At 50.8% G+C, this 22052-nt stretch overlaps 1 protein-coding gene across 4 annotated transcripts in view; it reads right to left on the minus strand.

Annotated features, from left to right (window-relative positions):
- Window positions 1-1569: 1569 nt before the first annotated feature.
- The window catches only part of ZNF592 (zinc finger protein 592), a 47954-nt gene continuing 27471 nt past the window's right edge, over window positions 1570-22052 (minus strand). For 3 of the 4 annotated variants that reach the window (XM_025893042.2, XM_025893041.2, XM_073882217.1), the window contains 7 exons: window positions 15028-15206; window positions 8894-9070; window positions 8483-8642; window positions 8082-8369; window positions 7749-7861; window positions 6938-7073; window positions 1570-5567 (listed from right to left, as the gene is read on the minus strand). In XM_025893042.2, coding sequence (XP_025748827.1) covers window positions 5082-5567; window positions 6938-7073; window positions 7749-7861; window positions 8082-8369; window positions 8483-8642; window positions 8894-9070; window positions 15028-15206 — 1539 coding nt within the window. In that variant the 3' untranslated portion in view covers window positions 1570-5081. Of the gene's footprint in view, window positions 5568-6937; window positions 7074-7748; window positions 7862-8081; window positions 8396-8482; window positions 8643-8893; window positions 9071-15027; window positions 15207-22052 lie in introns of those variants that run through there. The other variant, XR_012375153.1, reaches the window with a different exon arrangement.

Below are 22052 nucleotides of genomic sequence, written 5' to 3' on the forward strand. Positions count from 1 at the left end.
TTTCTATTTCTGTATATGGCTAGACCAAAAGTCAATAAATAAAACAATTAAACGGGAGAAGAAATCCGATTAAAGAGTTCTTGCCTTTAGGGAGGTCTCCTCTCTTTTGGCATAAACATAAGGAACAAGAAGATAAAATCTAGCCAGGCTCAGGATCCCCAGAGTTTTAAGCCAACACCCTCCCCCCCCCCATTTGACAGATGGGAGTACGGAGGCCAAGAAAGATCAAACAATTTAGTTACAGAGCTCACACTGGAAGCCAGGGCTTCTGAGTTCTAGTCACTGGTTTTCTTCATGTTATCGCATTGCCAGGGAGTTTAGTCAAGAAAAATAGGGATAACCCCCTGAGGAAATAATTCTGCAGAGGCAAAAATCTGTATGCGCAGGACTCTTCCCTGCACTCATGAAGTGGGAAATTTAAATGTTAAACCGGAAAGGGGTAAGTAAATTATGCTGATTTGAAAATGATTACAATGATTGAAAATGAGGATTTAGGGGCTTTGTAGAGACATGGAAAATGTCCAGATATGATGTTAAGTAGAAAAAAGTAGGGTACTGGGTGCCTGGGTGGCTCAGTTGGTTGAGCGTCTGCCTTCAGCTCAGGTCATGATCCCGGGGTCCTGCATCAGGCTCCCGGCTTCTTCGTCAGCCTCTGCCTCTGTCTGCCTCTCATGAATAAATTAAATCTTAAAAAAAAAAAAAAAGTACTGTACAAAATCAGAGGCAGAGTAGTGCTAGTCACACCTGAAGGAATCCCAGCTTTGCCCCTTATGCGCTCTGTGGCCTAGGGAAATTACTCAACCACTCTGAACCTCCAAAAGAATAGCAGTATCCACCTCATAGGATTGTTTTGTGCCTACATAAGAGAATGAATGTGAGAATCACACCTGTCATGCAGAAATGTTCCACTTCTGTTATTATCATCATCATATCATATTTATCTGTGAACTGAACAAGAGTCCAGTTGGAAAAGCAGTAGGAAAGGACTGGAAACTGATATACAAAAATGAAAACAACCGCAAAAGTAGGATGGGATTATAAATACGCACGTTTTTTTATTTTCTCTAATAAAGCGATGTCATTTTCCAATGAGAGAAAGGCATTTTGAATAGGGACCTCAAAAAAAAGAAAAAGAAAAAAATCCTATTCTTGGGACCTGGCTCTTTCGGTTTGCTCTTTCCTCCAGAGGGGCTCAAGGCTCCCAGCACCTAGTTTGCTAAGACTGCTGTGGCATCTGTTGGTGGACAAGGTCAAGAACAGCCTGGATCCCTTGGAAAAGATGAGGGTGGGGTGGAGGGGTGACGACACAACACATTCTAGAATCTAGAACATCCTGCTTTGCTCAGAGCAGACCCTGAGAGACCTTTGTAGCTACCAGTTGAATTCGCTCCTTTCATTCACGTGTGCATACATGCATGCATTCACTCACTCATTCGAACACTCTTTGGACTGCTACTGTATGCAAGGAACTGTGCTAGGAGCTTTTAAAGAATTAGACTGACCCACTGGATGAATTTGGAACAATCTCCATTACATAAGTGAAAAAAGCAAGCTTCAGAACACTGTGCATAGAATGCTACCATTTGTATTAAAAATAGATATATAAATATACATATTTATAAACTTGTAAATGCATAGAATTGCTCAGAAAGGGTACACAAGATCTAGATAACAGTGATTAATTCTGGAGGCAGACTGGGGAACTGAAGGCTGACCTCCAATAGGAAGCTTACTTTGCACTGTATATTCGTTTGTATTGTTTGGATCTTACCATGTATATGTATTGACTGTTTAAAAAAAAAAAAAAAAACCGTAACAAAAAATTTTTAAAACAAGTAAAAGAAAGTGCGCCCAGAGCTGAGTATACAGTGGCGAACAGAGCAGGCAGGGGGTTCCTCTGTCTCAGGGAAGGCAAAGTCTGTTGAACTTGCTAAGCCACAACTGTTAAGTTTTCAAAACCAGACTGTTTACATAAGTTAGGGGAACAGTTCTTTCTACACCAATTATAGTAATTCGGCACATCGTTGTACAGAGATAAAGCAGTTGGAAAATAAATACTAGTCATTTGTCAAGCCTGAGAGTGTATTAAGCTGTAGTTTCTACAAGGGTGGGGAGCTTATCTGTTAACTTGATCAGTAGAGCATTCACTCCAGCTGACTGCACATAAGCACTTGTTACAGCAAGCATTTGCTGATGATAACAAATGATAGGATAGCACACCCATTATAAACATCTTACGAAAAGAGCAGAAGATATTGGACCCTGAGGGAACCATGTTTCCTGGGATGCCCCCCCCCAAAATGATGGTCTTCAAAGGCAAGGTCAACCCCAAGGTAAATGAAAGGTCACGGGAACACCTCCTCTGCTTCAGACCGTTGCGCACAGATGTTTCGCGCAGGGTTCTCCTCGGGCTGATGAGGCACAGACGGACCCCAAGGAGAACCTGGCACTCCGGGGGGCACCCCAACCACCGGGGAGGTAGGAAAGCCGCTGTCTGGGTGGCTGCAAAGTGCTGGCAGGCTTGGAGCCAGCCAAAGCAGCCGGGCCACGAAGACAGCACGGGGGTGCGGCCGTGGACTTTAGAACCAGACCGGCCTGACGGCACCGGCGCGTACGGGCCGCCCAGCAGCTTCTCTGTTCTTCTCCGTGAGATGGAGGAGGGTTAACTGGGAGATCCTCGTGATTATGAAAATCACGGCAAAGTCTCTAGCAAGATGCAGGCCGCGCAAGCAGGGCCGACGTGCTGTTAGCGTCACCACTGCCGCAGCGTGGCCGGGCAGGCGGCATCCGCGTCCACATCCACGTCCATGGCTGACGGCTGGGAGGGGGAGGGGTGTGTGCACTCCACCCCACCCCGCCTCCCCGCACGCCCTAAAGGCAAGAATCCCTCCCATGTCTAGGGCGCCTCCACGCTCGCTGTCTCACAAAGCCCGGGTAGCGAGTTCCGTGGGAGTTACCAGGACTATTTGGAAGGCGGGGGGGGGGGGGGGGCGGCGGTGAAGCGAGGGCGTTTGTTAGGAGCCGGTTAAGGGCAGAATCCAGGCTGCGCCCCAGGTCTCCTGGTGAGTAGCTGGGCATTCTTTCCCCTCCGCACCATTCCCAGGAAAGAGAGGCGGACCCGGGTCGGCCCGGCGGTGCCCAAGGTCACCGTCCCCGTCCCTACTCCCCCTACCGCTGCTCGGGAGCAGGAAGAGATCCGACGATCCATTCCAAACCCTTCTCAGAGCCTGCTCGGCAGTGTTCCTGTGAATGGACCATGCGGCGCGGGTGGGCACCTGCAGTGGGATTAGGAAAGGGACGACAGCCAAGATGGAGTGAGCTCAGGCCTTGCAGGCGGCCTCACCGCCTGCTTGGGGCAGAGGGACACGGCGGCCTTGCCAAGTATAGCAATCCTTAAACAGCAGAGTCTGACACTGAGGCGAGCACTAACCGTTCTCAGGGCCATGAGCGTTTCCACTCAAAATCTGGCATTGGACAAAAAAAGAAAATGTACTTTTTTTTCTGTTGTGGAAAGGTCAGGTGTATTTAACTGACTTAACAGTTTACAATTGCTATTCAATGCCTTCCTTGAAAGAGCACCTCTAAGAACTCAGCCAGCACCCACTTGCCTTTGCTGCACTAGATCCTGCCGGGCCCAGTCGCACCCCTCGGCCGTGCAGGGCTGCAGTAGCAGCCTGGGTCAGAGGTCAGAGGACACCTCCACACGGCCTGCCCCTTGGGCTTGGTCAGGCCCGAACTCGGCCACCGGTGAAGAGACAGCCCAGCCTCCCCTAACCCCAATTCTGCCGCACCCGAGAGCTCCCCGTGGCAGCGGCAACACCGGGACCTCTGCGAGATAATCCTAGAATTCCTCCCCTCTACCCCTCCCACCACCACCACCGGTAAAGGTTCTCTTAGGAGGAAAATCCACTTGTAGGAAAGATGGGGGTGCCCAGGACATTTCAATAGGCCCTAAGCCAATGCTGCTAGCCCCGGGGAGGCCTTGCAGGGGCCCCTTGACCAGTATTAAGACCCTCCCCTCACACCCTTAGGAGGTCTCTAGAGGACCAAGTACCGAGCTCCTGGTTTCCTAAGCACAGCTCCAGAATCTAGAGCGGACCTTCCTCGGACAGTAGGCACCGTTGCTCTCCCTCAGAGACGGGACAGTGAGGGAAGTCTGGGAGAGACTGAAGTGGAGCAGGGTAGGGCCAGGCTCACTTGAAGAGGAATACAAGAGCCTACCTGCATGGTCAGAAGATTTTTTATTTGAAATATAGTCTGAGCAACATGAGTGTAGCCAGAGGAGGAGGGGCTGACCTGCCTGAGGCAGCAGCCTCTCTAATGGCACAGGAGCGAGAGAACAAACATTCCAACGTCTGGGCGCCCCCGGCCCGCGAGCCCGCGAGCCGGGGAAGGCAGCACAGGGACGCACAGCTCCTTCGGCCGGCGCTCCGCCTCTCGCGGCCTGCCTGCCCTGGCGCGCTGCCCGCTCTCCGGGTTCCAAGCGGAGGTGCGCTGCAGAACTCTCTCCCACCCACAGACAGGAGGAGCCAGTGTGACAACTCATTCTCCAGGACTATTTCAGGGGAGAAAGAAGACAGGAAGGAAGGGCAAGGTGATCAAGGGCCCTCACCAAGCCAGCCTGGGTGGAGCTCTCCGAGGGAGTGCACCAGCACCCTCACCCCCTTCTCCGGCTCTGCGGGCAGGAAGGAGAGCTCCGAGGAGACCCCTGGCTGAGGGCAGCACACGGGAACCTCCCAGAAGAGCACAGCGCTGATGGGGCTTCAAGCCGAGTTGACAGCGTTGGGGCCGGGCCACGTAAGCAGCCTGGGGTTGGAAGGACACAGACAAGAGTTGGGGTACCAAGAAGCAGCACAAAGCCATAAATAACAGAAGCAGATTCAGAGCTGTGAGGGTCCTGGGCGACCACACATTTCCCGGGGCTGGGGGACACCGGGCACCCGCAGCTCAGGGCAGACACTGCTCCAGGGCACAGCCGGCCGCACGCACACCGGGGCGGGGCCTTCTCTCTCCCACCGTCCCCGCAGTGGGCGGGGGACGCCATGGCACCACCCCGGCCGCACACACTGCAGAGCCTCCGGTCACAGCTGAGGGGACGGTGCGTGGCTGTCCTGGTCCTGAGAGGCCTGTGGGTGACTCTGAGCATCTTGGGCACCGTCCTCCTCAGAAGCCGGGCCTGGTGATCTCGCCTCTGGGTCGCCCAACAAAGGCTCTCCGGCACATTCTTCCAGTCCGTTCTCCCTGGTCTCCATGGACACCTCCTCCCCGGAGCCCTCATCTGGCTCCGCCTCCTCTTCCTGGTCTCTCACCTTGTGGACGATGAAGAGGTGGCGGCTGAGGGAGCTGGCAGAGGTGTAGCACAGGCCACAGAGGAGACACTGAGCCGTGGAGCTGTCCGCCTGGTGCTGAGGTATGTGGCTCTGAAACTCGAGCCCCGAGTCTGTGGCAAAGCTGCACTTCGCACACTGGAACAGGGACTTGTGCCTTTTGGTAGAAGAGACCGCTGCGCCATTGCTGGTGCCCGGAGCGTCCCCGGCTCCGCTGCCTGGTCTCTTCAGATGGCTCACCTGCAGGGGAGACAGTGTGAGCCGGGCCGGGCCCCAGGCCGGAGCCCCACACCAGGATGCGCAGAACCACCGGGGGGCGGCGGGGGGGGGCCAGGCTCGCCCCAGCCCTGAACCGCAGGTTTACATTTGGTGTCTTTCAGGTTTTCCCGTGGGCTCTTGTTTTGTCTCATGTAACAGATGTATGTGGCGCCACATCCCAAAGCTATGGGAAGGGCAGAGAGAAGATGAAGTCCCTCTTACCCCACTCCCCAGGCCTGCTCTCCTCGAGGTCCCTCCCAGAGACCGTCTATGCACGCACAGAGAGACAACTGTGGCCTTTTACGAAATGAGAGTATTACACGAACACTCTTCTTCACCCTGCTTTTTCTACTTAAGGACATGTGTTGGCCGCTGTCTCCGTGAGGGCACACACAGAGGCTTCGTTCTCCTCACAGCGGCACTGACACGTCAGAGGGGTGAACGGTCCCCTCTGGCCAACACGGAGTTGCGCTCCCTCACTGCTTACGGCACACAGCCCTGCAGTGCGGTGCACGGACCTCTTCAGGCCCCAGGCCAAAGATGTAGGACAGATAAATCCTAGGGACGAAACTGCTGGATCAAAGGCCATGTGCATCGGGAGGGGGGCGGGGTGTGCGATTCAAACACAGACAGATGTTGCCAAAACGTCAGCACACACCCCACCTTGCTGTGTGTGAAAGGGCTTCTGCTGACCAATGCCCTTTTCCGAGGAGCCAAGAAGGGATGCCCTGGAACTCCAGGCAGCCCTCAGAATTTCCCAGACATGACCGAGCCTCTGAGAAGCAGCCCTCCCTACCACAGCCTGCCGCGAGGAGGGGAAACCACACCGTTCCAGAAGTTCCCAGGAAATGGGACGAGGGCATGGAACAGGGATGATGTTATAAAACGGGGGTCAGGATTCCAGGAGTCTAGGCTTGGCTCCTCCTGTAACGAGTGTGCGTGTGTGAGAGAGACACACACACACACATACACACTCAGGTGAGCACTGCCATCCTCAGCCCCCCTTGCACCTGCTCCCCACCCCCCACCCCCCACCCCCGGGACTAGAGGGGCAGCCTCAGGATGGCATGTGTGGATCCACTCCAGGGTCCACACGGCAGGTCACATGGCTAGGAAGGGATCACAATGACAGGGAAGCCACGGAAAAAAATGCTAACGGGCTGCCTCCCAGGGCTCTGTCCCTGTCCTTTACCTGTGTGCGGTCCCCAGGTGGGTCACACAGGACTGGAGAATGAGCCACAGTGAGGGAAGCTGTCACTGCTGCTTGCTCCGTGGCCATCACAGATGGGCCCCCTGTAGCCGGCTCAAGGGGCTCACGGAGTGGGCCGCTCCAGGGGCAGGCCCACACTCACCTGAGGGGAATGTCCGCCCGGAGGTCTGACTTTGGACGTCTGGCTCAAATCAGGGCTTCTGATACCATGCATAAGGCTGATGTGGCTCTCCAGGAGGGAGGGCCGAGGAAAGCTCGGGCTGTCCTCTGTGCAGTACCTGCGGGAGCACAGCCCGAAGACAGGGTCTGAGACGAAAGGCCCCAGGGAGCCCAGCGGGGCCGCACGCACCCGGCAGGGAGGCGAGGTGCACGCTGCTTCTGGCCCCCAGGGAGAGAGTCTGGAGCAGGCGGAGAGCTGGCTGCGGGGGGGGGTCATCAGGCTGGTCGGCTAGTGCTGGGCACTCCCCAGAGACATGGAGCTGGCAAGCCAGCCAAGGTGGCAGACAACAGCAAGTCAGAATATTTGTCCTGGCCCTGAGCCATGATCTCACTGTCCGCTCCCTGGTATCACTGCCCAGAGGCCCAAGGGCTGGGCTGGCGGTCAGCAAGGAAGAGGCCAGGGTGTGTCTGAAGCACAGACATGATGTCGAAGGCTCTCGGCCAGACAGGGCACATGGTCCCATCACCACACTCCTCCCAAACCTCAGGGCTGGTAGCGCTGACCGGCAGTGCGGCCCAGGGTGGGGGAGGTAGGGAGGGGGAGGCTCAGGGGCCACCAGGGGCTAGAAGCTGGTTCCCGACCGGCCCTGCCTCCTGACTGAGCATCTTTCCATGAGAAACTCGCTTCTCTCTCGCTTCCGACCCCCGATCTCACAGCAGAGAAAAGCCCCAGTGGTGCCGGCGACAGTCTTTTTGAATTTCAGGCCTCCTGGCTCCCACCTCCAGGCACTCACCCACAAGTATAGACTTTCTTCACTGTGTCATGGTTGTTGCGGATGTGTTTGCGCAGGCTGTTGGGGGTGTGAAAGGACTGTTCACACTGTCGACACGGGTACCGCTTCAACGTCTGCGGGCGATGACAGGAGGCAAGGCATCAGAACTATAAGGCCATTCCGGGCGGATCTTTCTCCTCGGGCGACGTAGGAGGAAAGACCTCAGGATCTGTGGTACCCACCCTGCCCAAAGCCCCGGGAACTTTAAGAGGGCCAGCCACATGAGGGGGCTCTGACCCACAGGACAGAAGTCCAGAGTCCGGCCCTGCGTGGTGACCACGTGAGGACACTTACCCGGCCGTGGCTCTTCCTCATGTGGGACACATAGTTCTCCCGATCAGGGACCCACTCCTGGCACTCCGGACAGGCCCAGCCAGTGCTCCTCAGCCGGGGCCTGGCCTCAGCCCTGCGATGGGCCTCGGGCCTGCCCCAGCGGCTAGACGACAGGGAGCTGCCCCGAGCAGCCACGCTCGTGGCTGGGGGCTCAGGGGGAACTCGAGAGCCAGGGCGGCCTGAGGACGTGTCCGACGAAGACTGGAGGCTTGACAGCTCGTCCACGTTTCGGGGAACACCGTGGGTGCTCTGGGGATGGGGAGAGCGATTACTGACTGGGCAAGGGGAAAGATGCACAGAGTCAGACCCCCGGCCTGAGGCGCGTGCCCTCCTCCCCAGCCTCCTTCCCCAGGGCACCCCACCTTGACGTGCTGCATCAATTCCGGCTTCTGCAGGAACAAGAGTGGGCACTCAGGGCACTTGAAGACGCCCACCTGCGTCTTGCTGGCATTCTGGTAAAAATGCTGCTGAATGTGCCTCTTCTTGTTGAAGACCATTTCACAGGAGCACTTATAAATGAGCCTGGAGAAACAAGGCCCTGGGCGTGAGGTGGCCAGGCTCTGTGCGCAGAACCTCCACCCCATCTCTGCTCTCTCTGAACCAGGGTCGGGTTTGGGAAAGCACTACTCTAAGCCGACGTGGCTACTCCCCTGCCTCAGGATGCCTTCAGTGTACCCCAGGCACCTCTGCCGCCTGCTGCAGCTCCCTGGTCTGTCCCAACACCTTCCCCGGTACACCCGAGCCACTCCGCTCCGGCCCTGGCGCTCACTCACTGGGAGGGTCTGTGAGGCTGGGTGGGGTGCTGAGTGGCACTGTGGTCCGCGGTGCTGCTGGCAGTCTTGAAGGCCATGGGGCAGAATGCACATTTGTGGAAAACCTGGCAGTGTCGCTCCTGGATGTGGCTTTTCAGCAAGGCCAAGGTCAGATGGACGACCCCGCAGTGGATGCACCTGGATGATAGGAGTGGTGGGGTGTGGGAGGCGTGTCAGACCCAGAAGTAGTGCTGGAAGAGGAGGGACAGAGGGCAGGAACAGAGCCATCTCGGGGGCCCTCTCTCCCCCTCCATCTTCCACACGTACATCCTGAGAGCCTGTCTGCCACCATCTGGCACAGTGAGGTCACCAGGGCCCCCCAAGCCCGAGGCTATACCTGGGAGAGAAGGGGGAAGAAACCTGTCCCACCCCTCACTGGCCAGAGAGAAGCTGGTGGGAATGGAGAGGGAGGGGAATGGTTCCAAGATGACATAAACAAAACCCTCTGAAGTGCGACACCACTGCAGGGGTCCAAGAGGAAATTTCAGGAGGAGGCCACGGAGAGCCTGTGCCTTCCCACAGGCTGGTAGTGAGTGGGCGGGGATGGCCACTGCATGCAAAGTGCGGTTGGGAACCGCTGCGCTCGCCCAAGCCACAGGTAGAGTAAAGCACGCAGCCTCAAGGCCCTGGAAGGAATCCTCCCGAGGGGCACCATCCAGGGGAACTTGTGGTGACAGCAGGTATGTTCTGTATTGTCCTGGCCACGTGGTAATTTAGATTTAAATTAATAAAATACAATGGCCAGTCACACTGGCCACGTGTCAAGCGCTCAACAGCCAGACGTGGCTGGTACCGTTCTGGGCCATGTAGCTCCTAAGTGTCGGAGCACCTCCCTCGTGGCACCGTGGATAACTTTTTACTTCTTTTTCCCCCAAGTTGTATTTTCCGAGCTTTGTTTAGCGAATATATCATTTGTAGCATGTATGAACTATCTTAAACCATTTTTTCCTGAGACTGAGGCATGCTGGACTCTTCCATCAACTTCAGTCCCCCTCCATAAATCTGGCCTTCCCTTTCCTCTGTCCCGTGAACCTATGTGACCTCCACGCCATCCTCCAGCCACTCCGGGACCTAGACCCTCTCACACATTCGTTTTTTCCTCCTGCCTAGACACATACCCCCATCTCCCCTGTGTGAGAAAACACCTTCCCTGCGCCCAGCCATGCCCCTTGAGGTAACTTTGAGCTCCCTTTTGTTGCAGTATGGCCTGACCCCGTAACCCCGACATCCCAGTAAGCACGAGAGGCTGTTGCTTTCCTGAAAAAAAGGACATGCCTTCACTTAAAAATTCTCTGACTCCCAAATACAGCCCTTCTATTCACTACATGAGCCCGTTTTCACAGTCCACCTATATCATCACAGAATCCCACCCGGTCCTTTTTTGTTTTTCCTCCTTTTCTGTGTGTTTGGGGGGTGGGGGGGTTGGAGATGGAACCCCCTTTGCAAACGTAATTAGCTACGAGGAGCAGCCCACAGAACCAGAAAGCTGTCTGCAATGGCCTCTGATGTGTACTCATTACTAAATTTGTACATGCTTTAGAATTTCTATACAAGCTACTCAATTATATTTTCTTTTCTCTCCCGCTAGACAAAATAGTGACCAACCTCCAGTACATAGAAGTACTTCTACACCACAACGTATTGTGAGGAGAGAATGAAATCCACGTATTTCCAAATTCATCCAAAGTGGTCAAGTACACCTGATATGTGTAAGAATCTTAAGTGGCCTTATTTGTGCAGTCTGACCAAACTTCAGCAGGGGCAATATAAATATACTCTTCAAAACTGTGGCTAAAAACCCACTCTATGTACTGAAGAGACATTCTTCAAAGAAATCTCATGGAAAGTGAGAACATAAAGGGGTAAAAGAACACACACCAAGTCAGTGAAAGACCGAGTCAAGTATGGTTTACAAATTGATGAAAAAGCCTGCAGAAGAGAAATCTGACCGCATGACACAACTGTTTACCAATTTTTAAGAGAAAATACACAATTATAGAATCACATGCTACGAAATATGTAAAGTTTTAGAAAAGACAAAGAGTAGTAAAATATTTAATTGTCCTAATAATCACAAATAATAAAAAAAATGACATATCACTAAGAACAGTCTAAACTTGCTCCTTTATGACATCACTGGCCACTCTCCAGATTTTCAACAAAGATCAGAATAACTTATACAATTGTGAAATTTATATATAATGTATATACACATTTTACATGAAATACATACATATAAGATGTATTTTGACTATGTCTTCAAAAAAAGCAAAAATAACACAAAACAAAATAAGACTGTAAGACTGTAGTAGAACTCAATGAAACGGAGCATAGGTACACTTTGAGAGTTCACTGAAAAATAGAATACCCACAGAACGGGAGGAAGTATTTGCACATCATGTATCTGACCAGGGACTTATATCCAGAATATACAAGGAACTCTTATAACTCAATAGTAAGATAATAAACAACCCAATTCAAAACTGGGCAAATAGACATTTCTCCAAAGAAGATACACAAATACCGAACATAAAAGATGCTCAACACTGTGAGCCATCGGGAAAATGTAAATCAAAACCATAACAAGACGCCACTCCCCCGCCCCCCCCAGAGATGGCCATCAGCAGAAGTCAGACAATAACAATGCCGGCAAGGATGCAGAGAAATAAAAAATCTCATCCGCCTGCTGGTAGGAACATAGAAATGGTACAACAACTTTTGAAAACAGTCTGGCAAGTTCCTCAAAAAGTTAAACAGAGTTACCAGCTGATCCAGCTCTTCTACTCCCAAGTATCTACCCAAAAGAATGGAAAATAAAGGATGCCTGGGTGGCTTAGTTGGTTAAGCGACTGCCTTCGGCTCAGGTCATGATCCTGGAGTCCCAGGATCGAGTCCCGCATCGGGCTCCCTGCTCAGCAGGGAGTCTGCTTCTCCCTCTGACCCTCTTCCCTCTTGTTCTATCTCATTCTCTCTCTCAAATAAATAAATAAAATCTTAAAAAAAAAAAAAAGAATGGAAAATATGTGTCCACACAACTGATGGATGAATGTTCATCGGGGGCATTATTCATAACGGCCAAAAGGTGGAACCCCAAGTGTCTATCAACTGGTAAACGGCTGAGCAAACTGTGGTATCTACAGACAGAGGAATATCATTCAGCCGTAACAAAGGAGTGAAATGCTGACATATTACAATGGCGATGAATCTTGGCTAAGACTACGTATTCTATGATTCCATTCCTGTGAAATGTCCAAAAGAAGCAAATATATGAGGCAGAAAATAAATTAGTAGTAGCTGAGGGATGGGGAATGGAAGAGTTATGAATATAGAGTTTCTTTTGGAATGATGAAAATGTTCTAAAATTGGTTATGGTGACTGAACTCTGTAAATACACTAAAAACCACTGAATTGTACATATTACATGGGTGACTGTATGCTGTGTGTCTAAATAAAGCTGATACAAAAAAATATATGTGAATAGCTGAAGACCTTAAGCACAACCAATACTGTACTAGTGTATCTGTCTTCTGGGTTCAGCCACGGGCCACTGAAGATTTTAATGTCAAGATCTCCAGTAAGCCCTCTGCCTGAATCACATTACACTTCTCTCTAACATTCCTTACAAAAAGGCTTGACAGGGGCATCTGGGTGGCTCAATTGCTTAAGTGCCCAACTCTTGATTTCAGCTCAGGTCATGATCTCTGGGTCCTGGGATCGAGCCTCAAATCCGGCTCCCCACCTAGGGGGTAATCTGCTTCTCCCTCTCCCTTTGCCCCTCCCCCTGCTCCCTCTGTCTCTCTCTCTCAAATAAATAAATCCTAAAAAAAAAAAAAGGCCTGACAAAGTGAATTGCTTTTGAGACCCTACGTTTCTTTTTATTCTTGCAGATGAAAGTAAAATAAAATATTGAATTAAAAGGCCAAGGTGCCTAGGTGGCTCAGTTGGTTAAACGTCTTCCTTCAGCTCAAGTCATGATCCCAGGGTTCCTGGGGTTGAGCCCCACATCAGGGTCCCTGCTCAGCGGGGAGTCTGCTTCTCCCTCTACCCCTCCCCCTTGCTCATGATCTCTCTCTAATAAATAAATAAAATCTTAAAAAAAAAACAAGACCAAAAAAAAATGCTATGAATCTATCTCTGTGTCATTGGAAATTCCTTGGATTCAAAACTCAAAGATAAAAATTTAAGTACTGCTTGCATTTTTAGTGGATTGGACTTGATCTTGGAACTAGCAGCACACGCTTAAGTCACAGTTGGAAAGGTACTTTCAAATGTTACACAACACTGTAAAAACACACGTTCAGGTTGTTTGGCTTAAAAATGTGGCCTGGAGGGGGGCACCCAGCTGGCTCAGTCGGTGGAGCCTGCGACTCTTGATCTCGGGGTTGTAGGTTCGAGCCCCATGTTGGGGGTAGAGATTACTTAAAAACACAACAAAAACAGTGGCCTGGGATGCTGCCAAGCAATGCTCTTCTGCAACCCAGTGGCAAAGACTTTGAATAACCCATCTCTGGTTTGTTCTGTTTTTCCTGCACTTTAGGGTCTCCATTTCCCACAACGTGCAAAAGAAGCTAGTCTGCATTTGGAAGTGCTTACACCAGGACAGAAGCCTGGGAGTCCCCGCAGCCCCTCCCCACCCCACCCCCACCCCGTCTTCGAGCTACCATCAAGCTTTAATGCCTCTACTCCCTAAAGCTCTCCCGGATCTACCTTCTCTCCATCCCCACAGCTGCCGTGCCTCAGCTGGAGCCCCCAGCCTCTCACCTGGACCATCACACTTGCCTCCCCACCAGTCTGGACTCTCTCCTAAACACACGTCAGCTTCCCAGAGCCGTCTTCCTGAAGCACAGGTCTAGCCAGACACTCCCCTGCTCCAGATCCATCTGGAGCCCCTCACTGTTCACTGGAGAAAGTCTAAGTGTCTGCCAAGGACTATAAGGCCTCGCCTGGGCCTGGCCCTACCGATGCCCTGGCCTCATTTCCCACCCCACCCCGAGTTCATCTCCCCACCCCCCCAAAATGTTCATCATTCCTATAACCTTTTGTGTGCACTGGCATCCCTGCCTGTACCCTTGCCAGACATGCTCTCCCTCTTTTGCTTGCTGGAAAACCTACTAACTCCTCTGTGAGCTTCCCTGACCACTCCTACCGTGGGGCTTACTGCTCTGTGTTACCGTCACTTTCGCAGTCCAAGACCCACCACACTGAAGCCCCTGACGGCGGCAGCTCTGTCCCAATCCCCTTTGCATCCTGAGTGTCCAGCACAGCGCTACAGATCATAATAGGTACTCGAAAAGAAAGTGATTCAGTGAACTAAATCAGTATTTTTTTTAAATACTAAAGAGAAGAAAACCTTACTAAATTTGGACAAAATTAATTTTCAGGTGTGAAAGTGATAATGTAAAAAAAAATCAGAAGATGTAGAAACTCCCAACTGTAGTAAATCAGTAAAGGGGGTCTCACCGAGTGGCTGTAGAAGTTAGAGATCAATGTGTTTGGGAGGGCCTTTTCCTCCCCATTTTGATCGTTTTCCTGAAAATGACTTCTTGCCTACATTTATTTGACATGTGGAGGAGACTCAGTTTAAAATAGTTTTCTTGGTTTTACTATGAGGCCGATCGTTTTTCCATTTTCAGGTTGTGCTTGTTTCTCACAAACGGACAAAAATTCATCAACGTAAAGATACTAAAGCCCTTTGCACCTTGCAGTTCCAGTTGTTAATGGAAATTGAGAACATCTGAAAGTACTGCAATTAGTAAATGTATTATTGTAATGGTACTTTAAATTTAATATGCCAAACACAGTAACTCTGTAAGCAAATTAACTCTATACACTTTTAAACACCAAACTAATCCCCCCAAACCATCCCTTCAAAGCTACTTTTTCATGTTTAATTCTTTTAACTCCTTATTCTTGTCCCCCTTCCTCTTCTTGTTCTCTAAAAATAAAAACACCTATCCAAATACCAACTACCTTACTGTCTTACTAGGGCTGGGGCCCAGGCCCCTCACGACCAAAGCTCATCCTGAAATGAGTCCGGCCCCAGAAAAGGACCAGCCACTGGGCCGCCCCCGGACAGCACGCCAGGCAGCACCCACCTGTAGCCCACCTTGCGGGCATAGTGCAAGCAGTTTTCCTTCACGTGGGTCTGGAAGTAGGCAGAGCGACAGAGGGCCCCACACTCCGGGCAGCAGTAGGGGGACTTGTGGGCGTGGATCCGCTGGTGGGCGCAGAAGCTGCACTGGTTGGGCAGCAGCATCTGGCACACCTGGCAAGTCTAGGAAAAAACACCAAGAAAGCAGGTCACGCAGGTGCCACAGGTGCTGCGAGCTCTCGGCTCTCCAACCGCAGCAGTCTGGCCTTCCTAGAACAGGGGTCAGAATAGCCACCACTACCCTCCCCCAACCATGCTCTCGTCCACCCTCCCAGGATACCCGGCACCCCCAGGCCTTGCTAAAAGTACTGATACACCCAAGCAAGCTTTGCCTCTCACCTCATTCATCAGAGACAGAACTGATGCTGTATTTCCAAAGATCAGTCCTGCTTCTAGGACTGGGAGTGTTCCTTCCCTCAGGCTTAGCAGCAGACCAGCTTTTCCTTTCCAGAGGCCAAAGGCACTTCTTCAAGTCTCAGACCCCACTCCACTGCCAGACCCACCAGGCCCTCTGCCCCCACCCAGCAGAGGCAACTCCTGCTGGACACCTCTAGCCCAGTGGCTCAGGGACTTCCAGAGCAGACCTGATTGGCCCTCAGAAGCCCCCAGGGCAGGTGGACTGAGTGGTCCTGCCAGTGTCCATGCCCTCAGCCCTGCCTGCCCACTCGGGGCTGTGCCGAGCCACAGCTGACCACACATGCCCACAGAAAAGGGCGGAGCGGGCAACAGTTCCCTAACTCCCAGACTCAGGAGAGAACCAGCGGGGAGAAGTCCTGCAGCCCAAAGCGCAGACAGCCCAGGGGGAGCAGCAGCCTGCACAGGCGCCCGCATCAGCACAGGCCCTTCTGAGTCAAAAGGGGACCACTGTGCTCACGCTTCCCTGTGGGGGCCACTGACCCGGGCCCAGAGGAGTGGCTTAGAGGGACAAGTCGCTGGGGAGGACAGGAAAAGCAAAACCCAGAACATGGAGCCTCTACAGGACACACAGCCCTGTTTTTCTCAACAAATAGATTTCAAGGGAAAAACAGAGAGAAGAAGGAAACTTACAGATTAAAAGAAGTTCAAGAGAAATTTTCACATTGCAATGTATAGTACTTATTTGGTCCCTGATTCAAGCAAGCCAACCGTAAAGAGAGATATTTGAACACCAACTTGATGATGATACTGGGACATTTGACACTTAGTATTAAGGTCTGATAATAATAAGAAATTACCATGACTATCAGTTTTGAGATGTGATGATACTATATCCATGTTTTTTGTGAGGAAAACCTCGTATTTTATAGACACACACTGAACTATTACAGATACAGTGATGTTGGGATTTGTTCAGAAATAATCCATGAGCTGGGAGGGGTGGGTGAGAAAATACGTCAAACGAGACGGGCCAGGGGTTGGCAGTTGCTTAGGGAGGGTTTGTTATCCCTTTTACATGTGTTTGGGACGTTCCATAATAAAAGCCTTTTTTTTATATAGATACTACTTTTGGTGCACAACGGTAAGAAAGGGGGGAGGATGACCCCCCCCACAGGCACACCCACACGTACTTGCAAAACAGGAGCCAGGCAGAGGTAAACCACAAGTGAAGAGAAATGGTCACTCACGGGGCAGGAGGGAATAGAGCGAAAGCAACAGGGATTTCCAAGACTTCAGGGAGGCCCTTATCATGTAGTTTTAAGCTTGGAATCACATAAATGTTTTACATAGGTTGTTTTGTTTTTTGTTGTTTTTGTTTTTTAATTCCAACACCTGTCACCAGGTCCAAGGTTTTGTTTTGAAGATTTATTTGAGAAGGAGGTGGGGAAGGGGGGGGTCAGAAGGAGAGAAGCAGCAGACCCCACACTCAGCACGGAGCCCCGTGCACGGTTCAATCCCACGACCCTGAGATCATGACCAGAGCTGAAACCAAGAGTCGGAGGTTTAACTGACTGAGTCACCCAGGCACCCCCTGGGCCCCAGGTTTTAAAACTAGATAAAACTGGGGCACCTGGGTGGTGCAGTTGGTTAAGTGCCCAACTACTGGTATGGGCTTGGGTCGTGATCTTGGGGTTGTGAGATCAAGCCCCGAATAGGGCTCAGAGCTCAGCACGGAGTCGGTTTAAGATTCTCTCTTTCCCTCTCCCTCTGTCCCTCCCCCCCGAGCACACACGAAGGCATGCACGTGCATGCACACTCTCGCTCTCTCTCTCAAATAAATAAATCTTAAAAATATATAATTAAACTAGAAAAATAAAAACATTCCCTAAAAATTGAAAAACAGAAACTAACCTAACAAGGTATCAAGTTGGTGACATAACCATATAGGAAAAAGACTTGTTCCCAGTGACCTTTAAAATGCAGTATTTTGACTTATACATCCTTAATGTGATCTCAGAGCAGAAAGAACTGCAAATATACCCTCGACTTTATGTAGTTGTCCTAATGTTAAAAATAATATTGGTATTGATACTTCAAAATTTGTGTGTATATATGTATGTGTGGTAGGAAAATCTTAGGAACCAAGATTTTCAGTATAAAATCAGTTACATAAAAACTCCATAAAATTTTACATTTGAATACCAGTATAAACTCATGATTTTTCTAACCTTTTTTTTTTTTAAAGGAGGCTCCATGCCTAATGTGGGGCTCAAACTCACAAACCCAAGATTAAGAGTCACGTGCTCCACCCCCTCTTTCTTCTTTTTAAAAACATATACTTCTGGGGCGCCTGGGTGGCTCAGCTGGTTAAGCGTCTGCCTTCAGCTCAGCTCATGATCTCAGGGTCCTGGGATCGAGCCCCATGTCGTCTCCCTGCTCAGCAAGGGAGTCTGCTTCTATCTCTCTCTCTCCCCCTGCTTGTGCTCTCTCTTGCTCACTCATTCTCTGTCTCAAATAAATAAATAAAATCTTTTCTAAAAAAATACATATACTTCTTGGGGCACCTGGCTGGCTCAGTCAGAAGAGCAAGCAACTCTTGATCTCAGGGTCATGATTTCGAGCCCCACACTGAGTGTAGAGATTACTTAAATAAATAAAACCTTTTCAATAAATAAATAAATAAAAACATATACTTCTCAGCCCTGGCCACTGCAAAGGCCATGTAGCAAATATACCCAGCAAGCAACTCTGGTACCCAGAATGTGACGTCTAAATACCATTCCTCACTGCAAGAAACCTGGCTCTTTAGAAGGATGGCTGATTCCACATTTAGCACAAGAAATGTGCCCAGGACATCCTGTTGGGACTGAAAGTAAGGAAGCTTCTTAGGCTTCATGAGTTCATGTCCACAGGACGTAGGAGCCAGCCTGACAGAGTTCCACAACCAAAGACGAAACAGTCTGACCATGGAAAAGCGACTGACCCCAACATCCCAAACATGTGAAAACCAACGAGTTCATTGTAAGAGCAACAGAGGAGGCCACCTCATGCCCATTACGGTGCCTACCATCGGAGGCAAGCAGACAGACAGGCAAAACAGAAAATGACAGGTGTTGGCGAGGATGTGGAGAAACTGGAACCCTTGTGCACTGTTGGCAGGAATGTGAAATGGTGCAACGGCTGTGGAAAACAGCACTGGGGGGGGTTCCTCAAAAAATTAAAAATAGAGTTACCATATGATCTAACCATTCCACTTCTGTGTACATACCTGGAAGAATTGAAAGTAGGGTCTCCAAAAGATATTTGTACATCGTGTTCACAGCAGTGTTATTCAAGCAATACCCAAGGGGTGGAAGCAACCCTAGTGTCCATCAACGGATGAGTAGATAAACAAAATGTGGTACAAACATGCAACGGAATATTATTCAGCCTTGAAAAGGGAGGATATCCCGTCACGTGCCACAGTACAGGTGAGCCTTGAGGACACTATGCCCCAAGTGCAATAAGCCAGTCACAAAAAAACAAGTACTGTATGATTCCACTATGTGAGGTACATGGAGTCAAATTCATAGAAACAGAAAGCAGAAGGGTGGTTGCCAGGGCCAGCAGGAGCGGGGGGAGTGGGGAGCTATTTAATGGGTATAGAGTTTCAGTTTTGCAAGATGAAAAGAGTTCTGGAAATTGGTTACACAACAGTGTGAATGTACTTAACGCTACTGAACTGCACACTTAAAAAATAGTGAAGATGGTTAACTTTATGCTACGTGTATTTTACCACAATTTTTTTTAAGTAGTAGAGGACAGACTCTTAATACACTATGTGAAACTATTAGGACATCAACTCACTACTGTAAAAACTGTTAACCAAGGGAAATAAATTAAGTATATATCCCATTTTCCAACATAAACTATATTTCAAAGTTACCAAATAGTGCTCATCGAAGAAGGAAAGATATTTTACACAGAACTCCAGCTAGTAACTGAGAGAGAAATTATAAAATTACAAAACACCCTTCTTTAACTCTTAATAAAATTACTGACTCAAGGAGCAATTATTAACGAATATTAAAATAATTAGGTAAAAGGGAACTTTACAATGAAGGGATCAGAACATCCCCACCTAAACATACCGATCGTGCTTAGTATCTAAAACTGAGACAATCTGGGATGCCTGATTGGCTCCGCCAGTTAAACGTCTGCCTTTGGTTCGGGTCACGATCCCAGGGCCCTGGGATGGAGTCCCACATTGGGCTCCCTGCTCTCCCTCTGCCTGCCACTCCCCCTGCTTGTGCTCTCCGTTAAAAAAAAAAAAAAAAAAAAAAAAATCTTAAAAAAAAAAACTGAGACAATCAAGGACTCTATGCCTCCCTGAAGTCATGAAATATGAAGAACATGATATTCCCCTCTGCAAACCTGCCTATTTCCAATCTTTACTGCCAATTTCTGGTCGACAGATAAAATACAGGGTATTGAAGAATGAATTAATTGTTTAAGGAAGCATCAGTCAAACCCATAATCATCCTGGGAAATTCTCAGGACGCATGAACCAGTGTCTTCAACAAATCAATGCTATGAAAAACAAAGTGGAGGACCTGGTGGGGCAGAGTGGGGAGTGGTACTGTTCTAGACTGAGAAATTCAAAGACAAAAACAAATGCTAACATGTGGTCCATATTTGGATCCTGATTCAAAACAAGCCCAACTATAAAAAGATCATTTTTGACATGAAGGGAAAACTTGTATATGGACTTGTACTAGATAACATTAAGCAAGTGTTCCTTTTGTTGGATGTGACAAGGACATTATAGTTAAATAAAAGCGTAAGACCAAGAAGAAACTGTCTGTGCTGACAACATCCCAACAAGGTAGCTGGGGATGCAGGAAGGGCCCCCCTCCAGCCCCTGCAGGGGTAGGGGTATCCAGCACAGGGGAGAAGTCGGAAGGCCTGCACGGGCTCCGCGCGTGCTCCCCTGCAGCCCCTACACCAACTAGAGTGAAGCCCCGCCCGGCTCCATCCGTCTACACCCTTCCCTGCATATGGCCTGAAGCCTGGGTATTGTCTCAGGAAACGCAAGTCCACCAGCCAGCAAGGTTAGGTTTTGACTCCAGACCTCAAACCTTGTCCTTTCCCCGAGACTCTGAGATCACATTTGTTGGCAGGAGATTTTGTGCGGGATCTGCACTGGGCTGAGAAGCCTGACAGCCCTCCTAGGTCCCCTCTCCCTTTCCTGTCCGGGGGCCCAGCTCCCACTAGAGGAGAAGATGCAGGATGGGGGGGGTGTCAGCTGGGGATCCTACACCCCAACCTCTGAGGGCTCAGATTTTAGAAGGCAGGTGAGGAACAGTGGAAAAACACCAAGCATGAGACCTCTGCTGACAACGGTTCTGATCACATGACCTAGAAGAAGTGGTCAGCTATGCGGGGACAGCTATGTGGGGGACAGCAAGAAGACTGAAGCCCCAGAGCAAAGGGCCAGGGTCGCCACACTCCATCTGACTCATAAGAAACAATATAAACTGAGGAGAGAAGGCGAAGATGGGAGGGGACAGTGAGCCTACAGCACCTCACAGAAGGACCACAAGCCACCAAACTCCACCTCGTGTCTCCACCCCAACACTCCCCAGGCTCCACAACTCCCCTCCTCAAATGCACTCTGCACTTTCCCCGCACCTCTGTTCCTATACCTGGAACACCCTCCCCCCTCCCCCAACTTTTCTTGCAGGTCCAACTCAAATGTCCCAGCCACTCGGCACCTGCCCTCTGCCCCGAGGAGGAGTCACGAGGTGAGGTAGTCCCTCCAAGGCACTCTGTGCAACCACGTCTACAAGCCTTTCAGCCCCAAACTTAGTCGGTCTCACCCTGTAGCAGTGAGTGGTGAGCCCTGCCTGGGCTGAGCCACGGGAGCCCCTGGGGCAGCAGTGCGACTTCCCCCCCCCCCGCCCCCGCACCCCTGGGCCCGACAAGGGAGCCTCCCTCCACACCGCGCGCGCGCACTCGGGCCACTGGCGCAAAGCTCCTCGGCCACAGACAGGGATGCAGGCCCCTGCTGCACTCAAGTAAAAAGCTGCTCTGCTTTCCTCCCAGGCCTCTGCAGCCCTGGCTTTAGGGAGGTTCAGGGAGGGGGGCGCGCTTGTCGGGGATGTGAAGAGAGTCACCTGGAGGAGGAAGGAGAGAACCTTCTGGAGGCATGTCTGGAGGCCTACTTTCACAGGACCTGGCGAGTACAGACAGCCACCGACACGGAGGGTGCCAAAGGGTCTGTTCAGCACAGACTGTCTTCAAAAAAAAACAAAAACCAATCTCATCAGCGTAACCAAGAATCGGAACAAGCAGATAAGCGTGGCCGCCTTCATAGAATGGCGGGAAGGCAGCCGAAAGAGGCCCCCAAAGCCTCCGCCACGGCCTGCAGGCCTGTCTGCTCTCCTTCCTCAGCCCTGCCTTGGCCCTACCGCAGTCTCCCCGCGGGGAACAACGCCGTACACACCCGGTTCTGAGAGCACACGCTGAAGTGCGGAGCGGTGACACACCTACCTCGGCTCCCAGCCCCCGCTCCCCGGTTCTCTGGGCCTGTGCGAAGCCCGTGCTGGCGCCTCCCAGAGACCAGGAGGCGGC

Source organism: Callorhinus ursinus, unplaced genomic scaffold (genome assembly GCF_003265705.2).
Source record: "Callorhinus ursinus isolate GAN/ISIS: 27379988/994484 unplaced genomic scaffold, GSC_fseal_2.0 scaffold45, whole genome shotgun sequence".
In the NCBI taxonomy this organism is placed as follows: domain Eukaryota; kingdom Metazoa; phylum Chordata; class Mammalia; order Carnivora; family Otariidae; genus Callorhinus; species Callorhinus ursinus.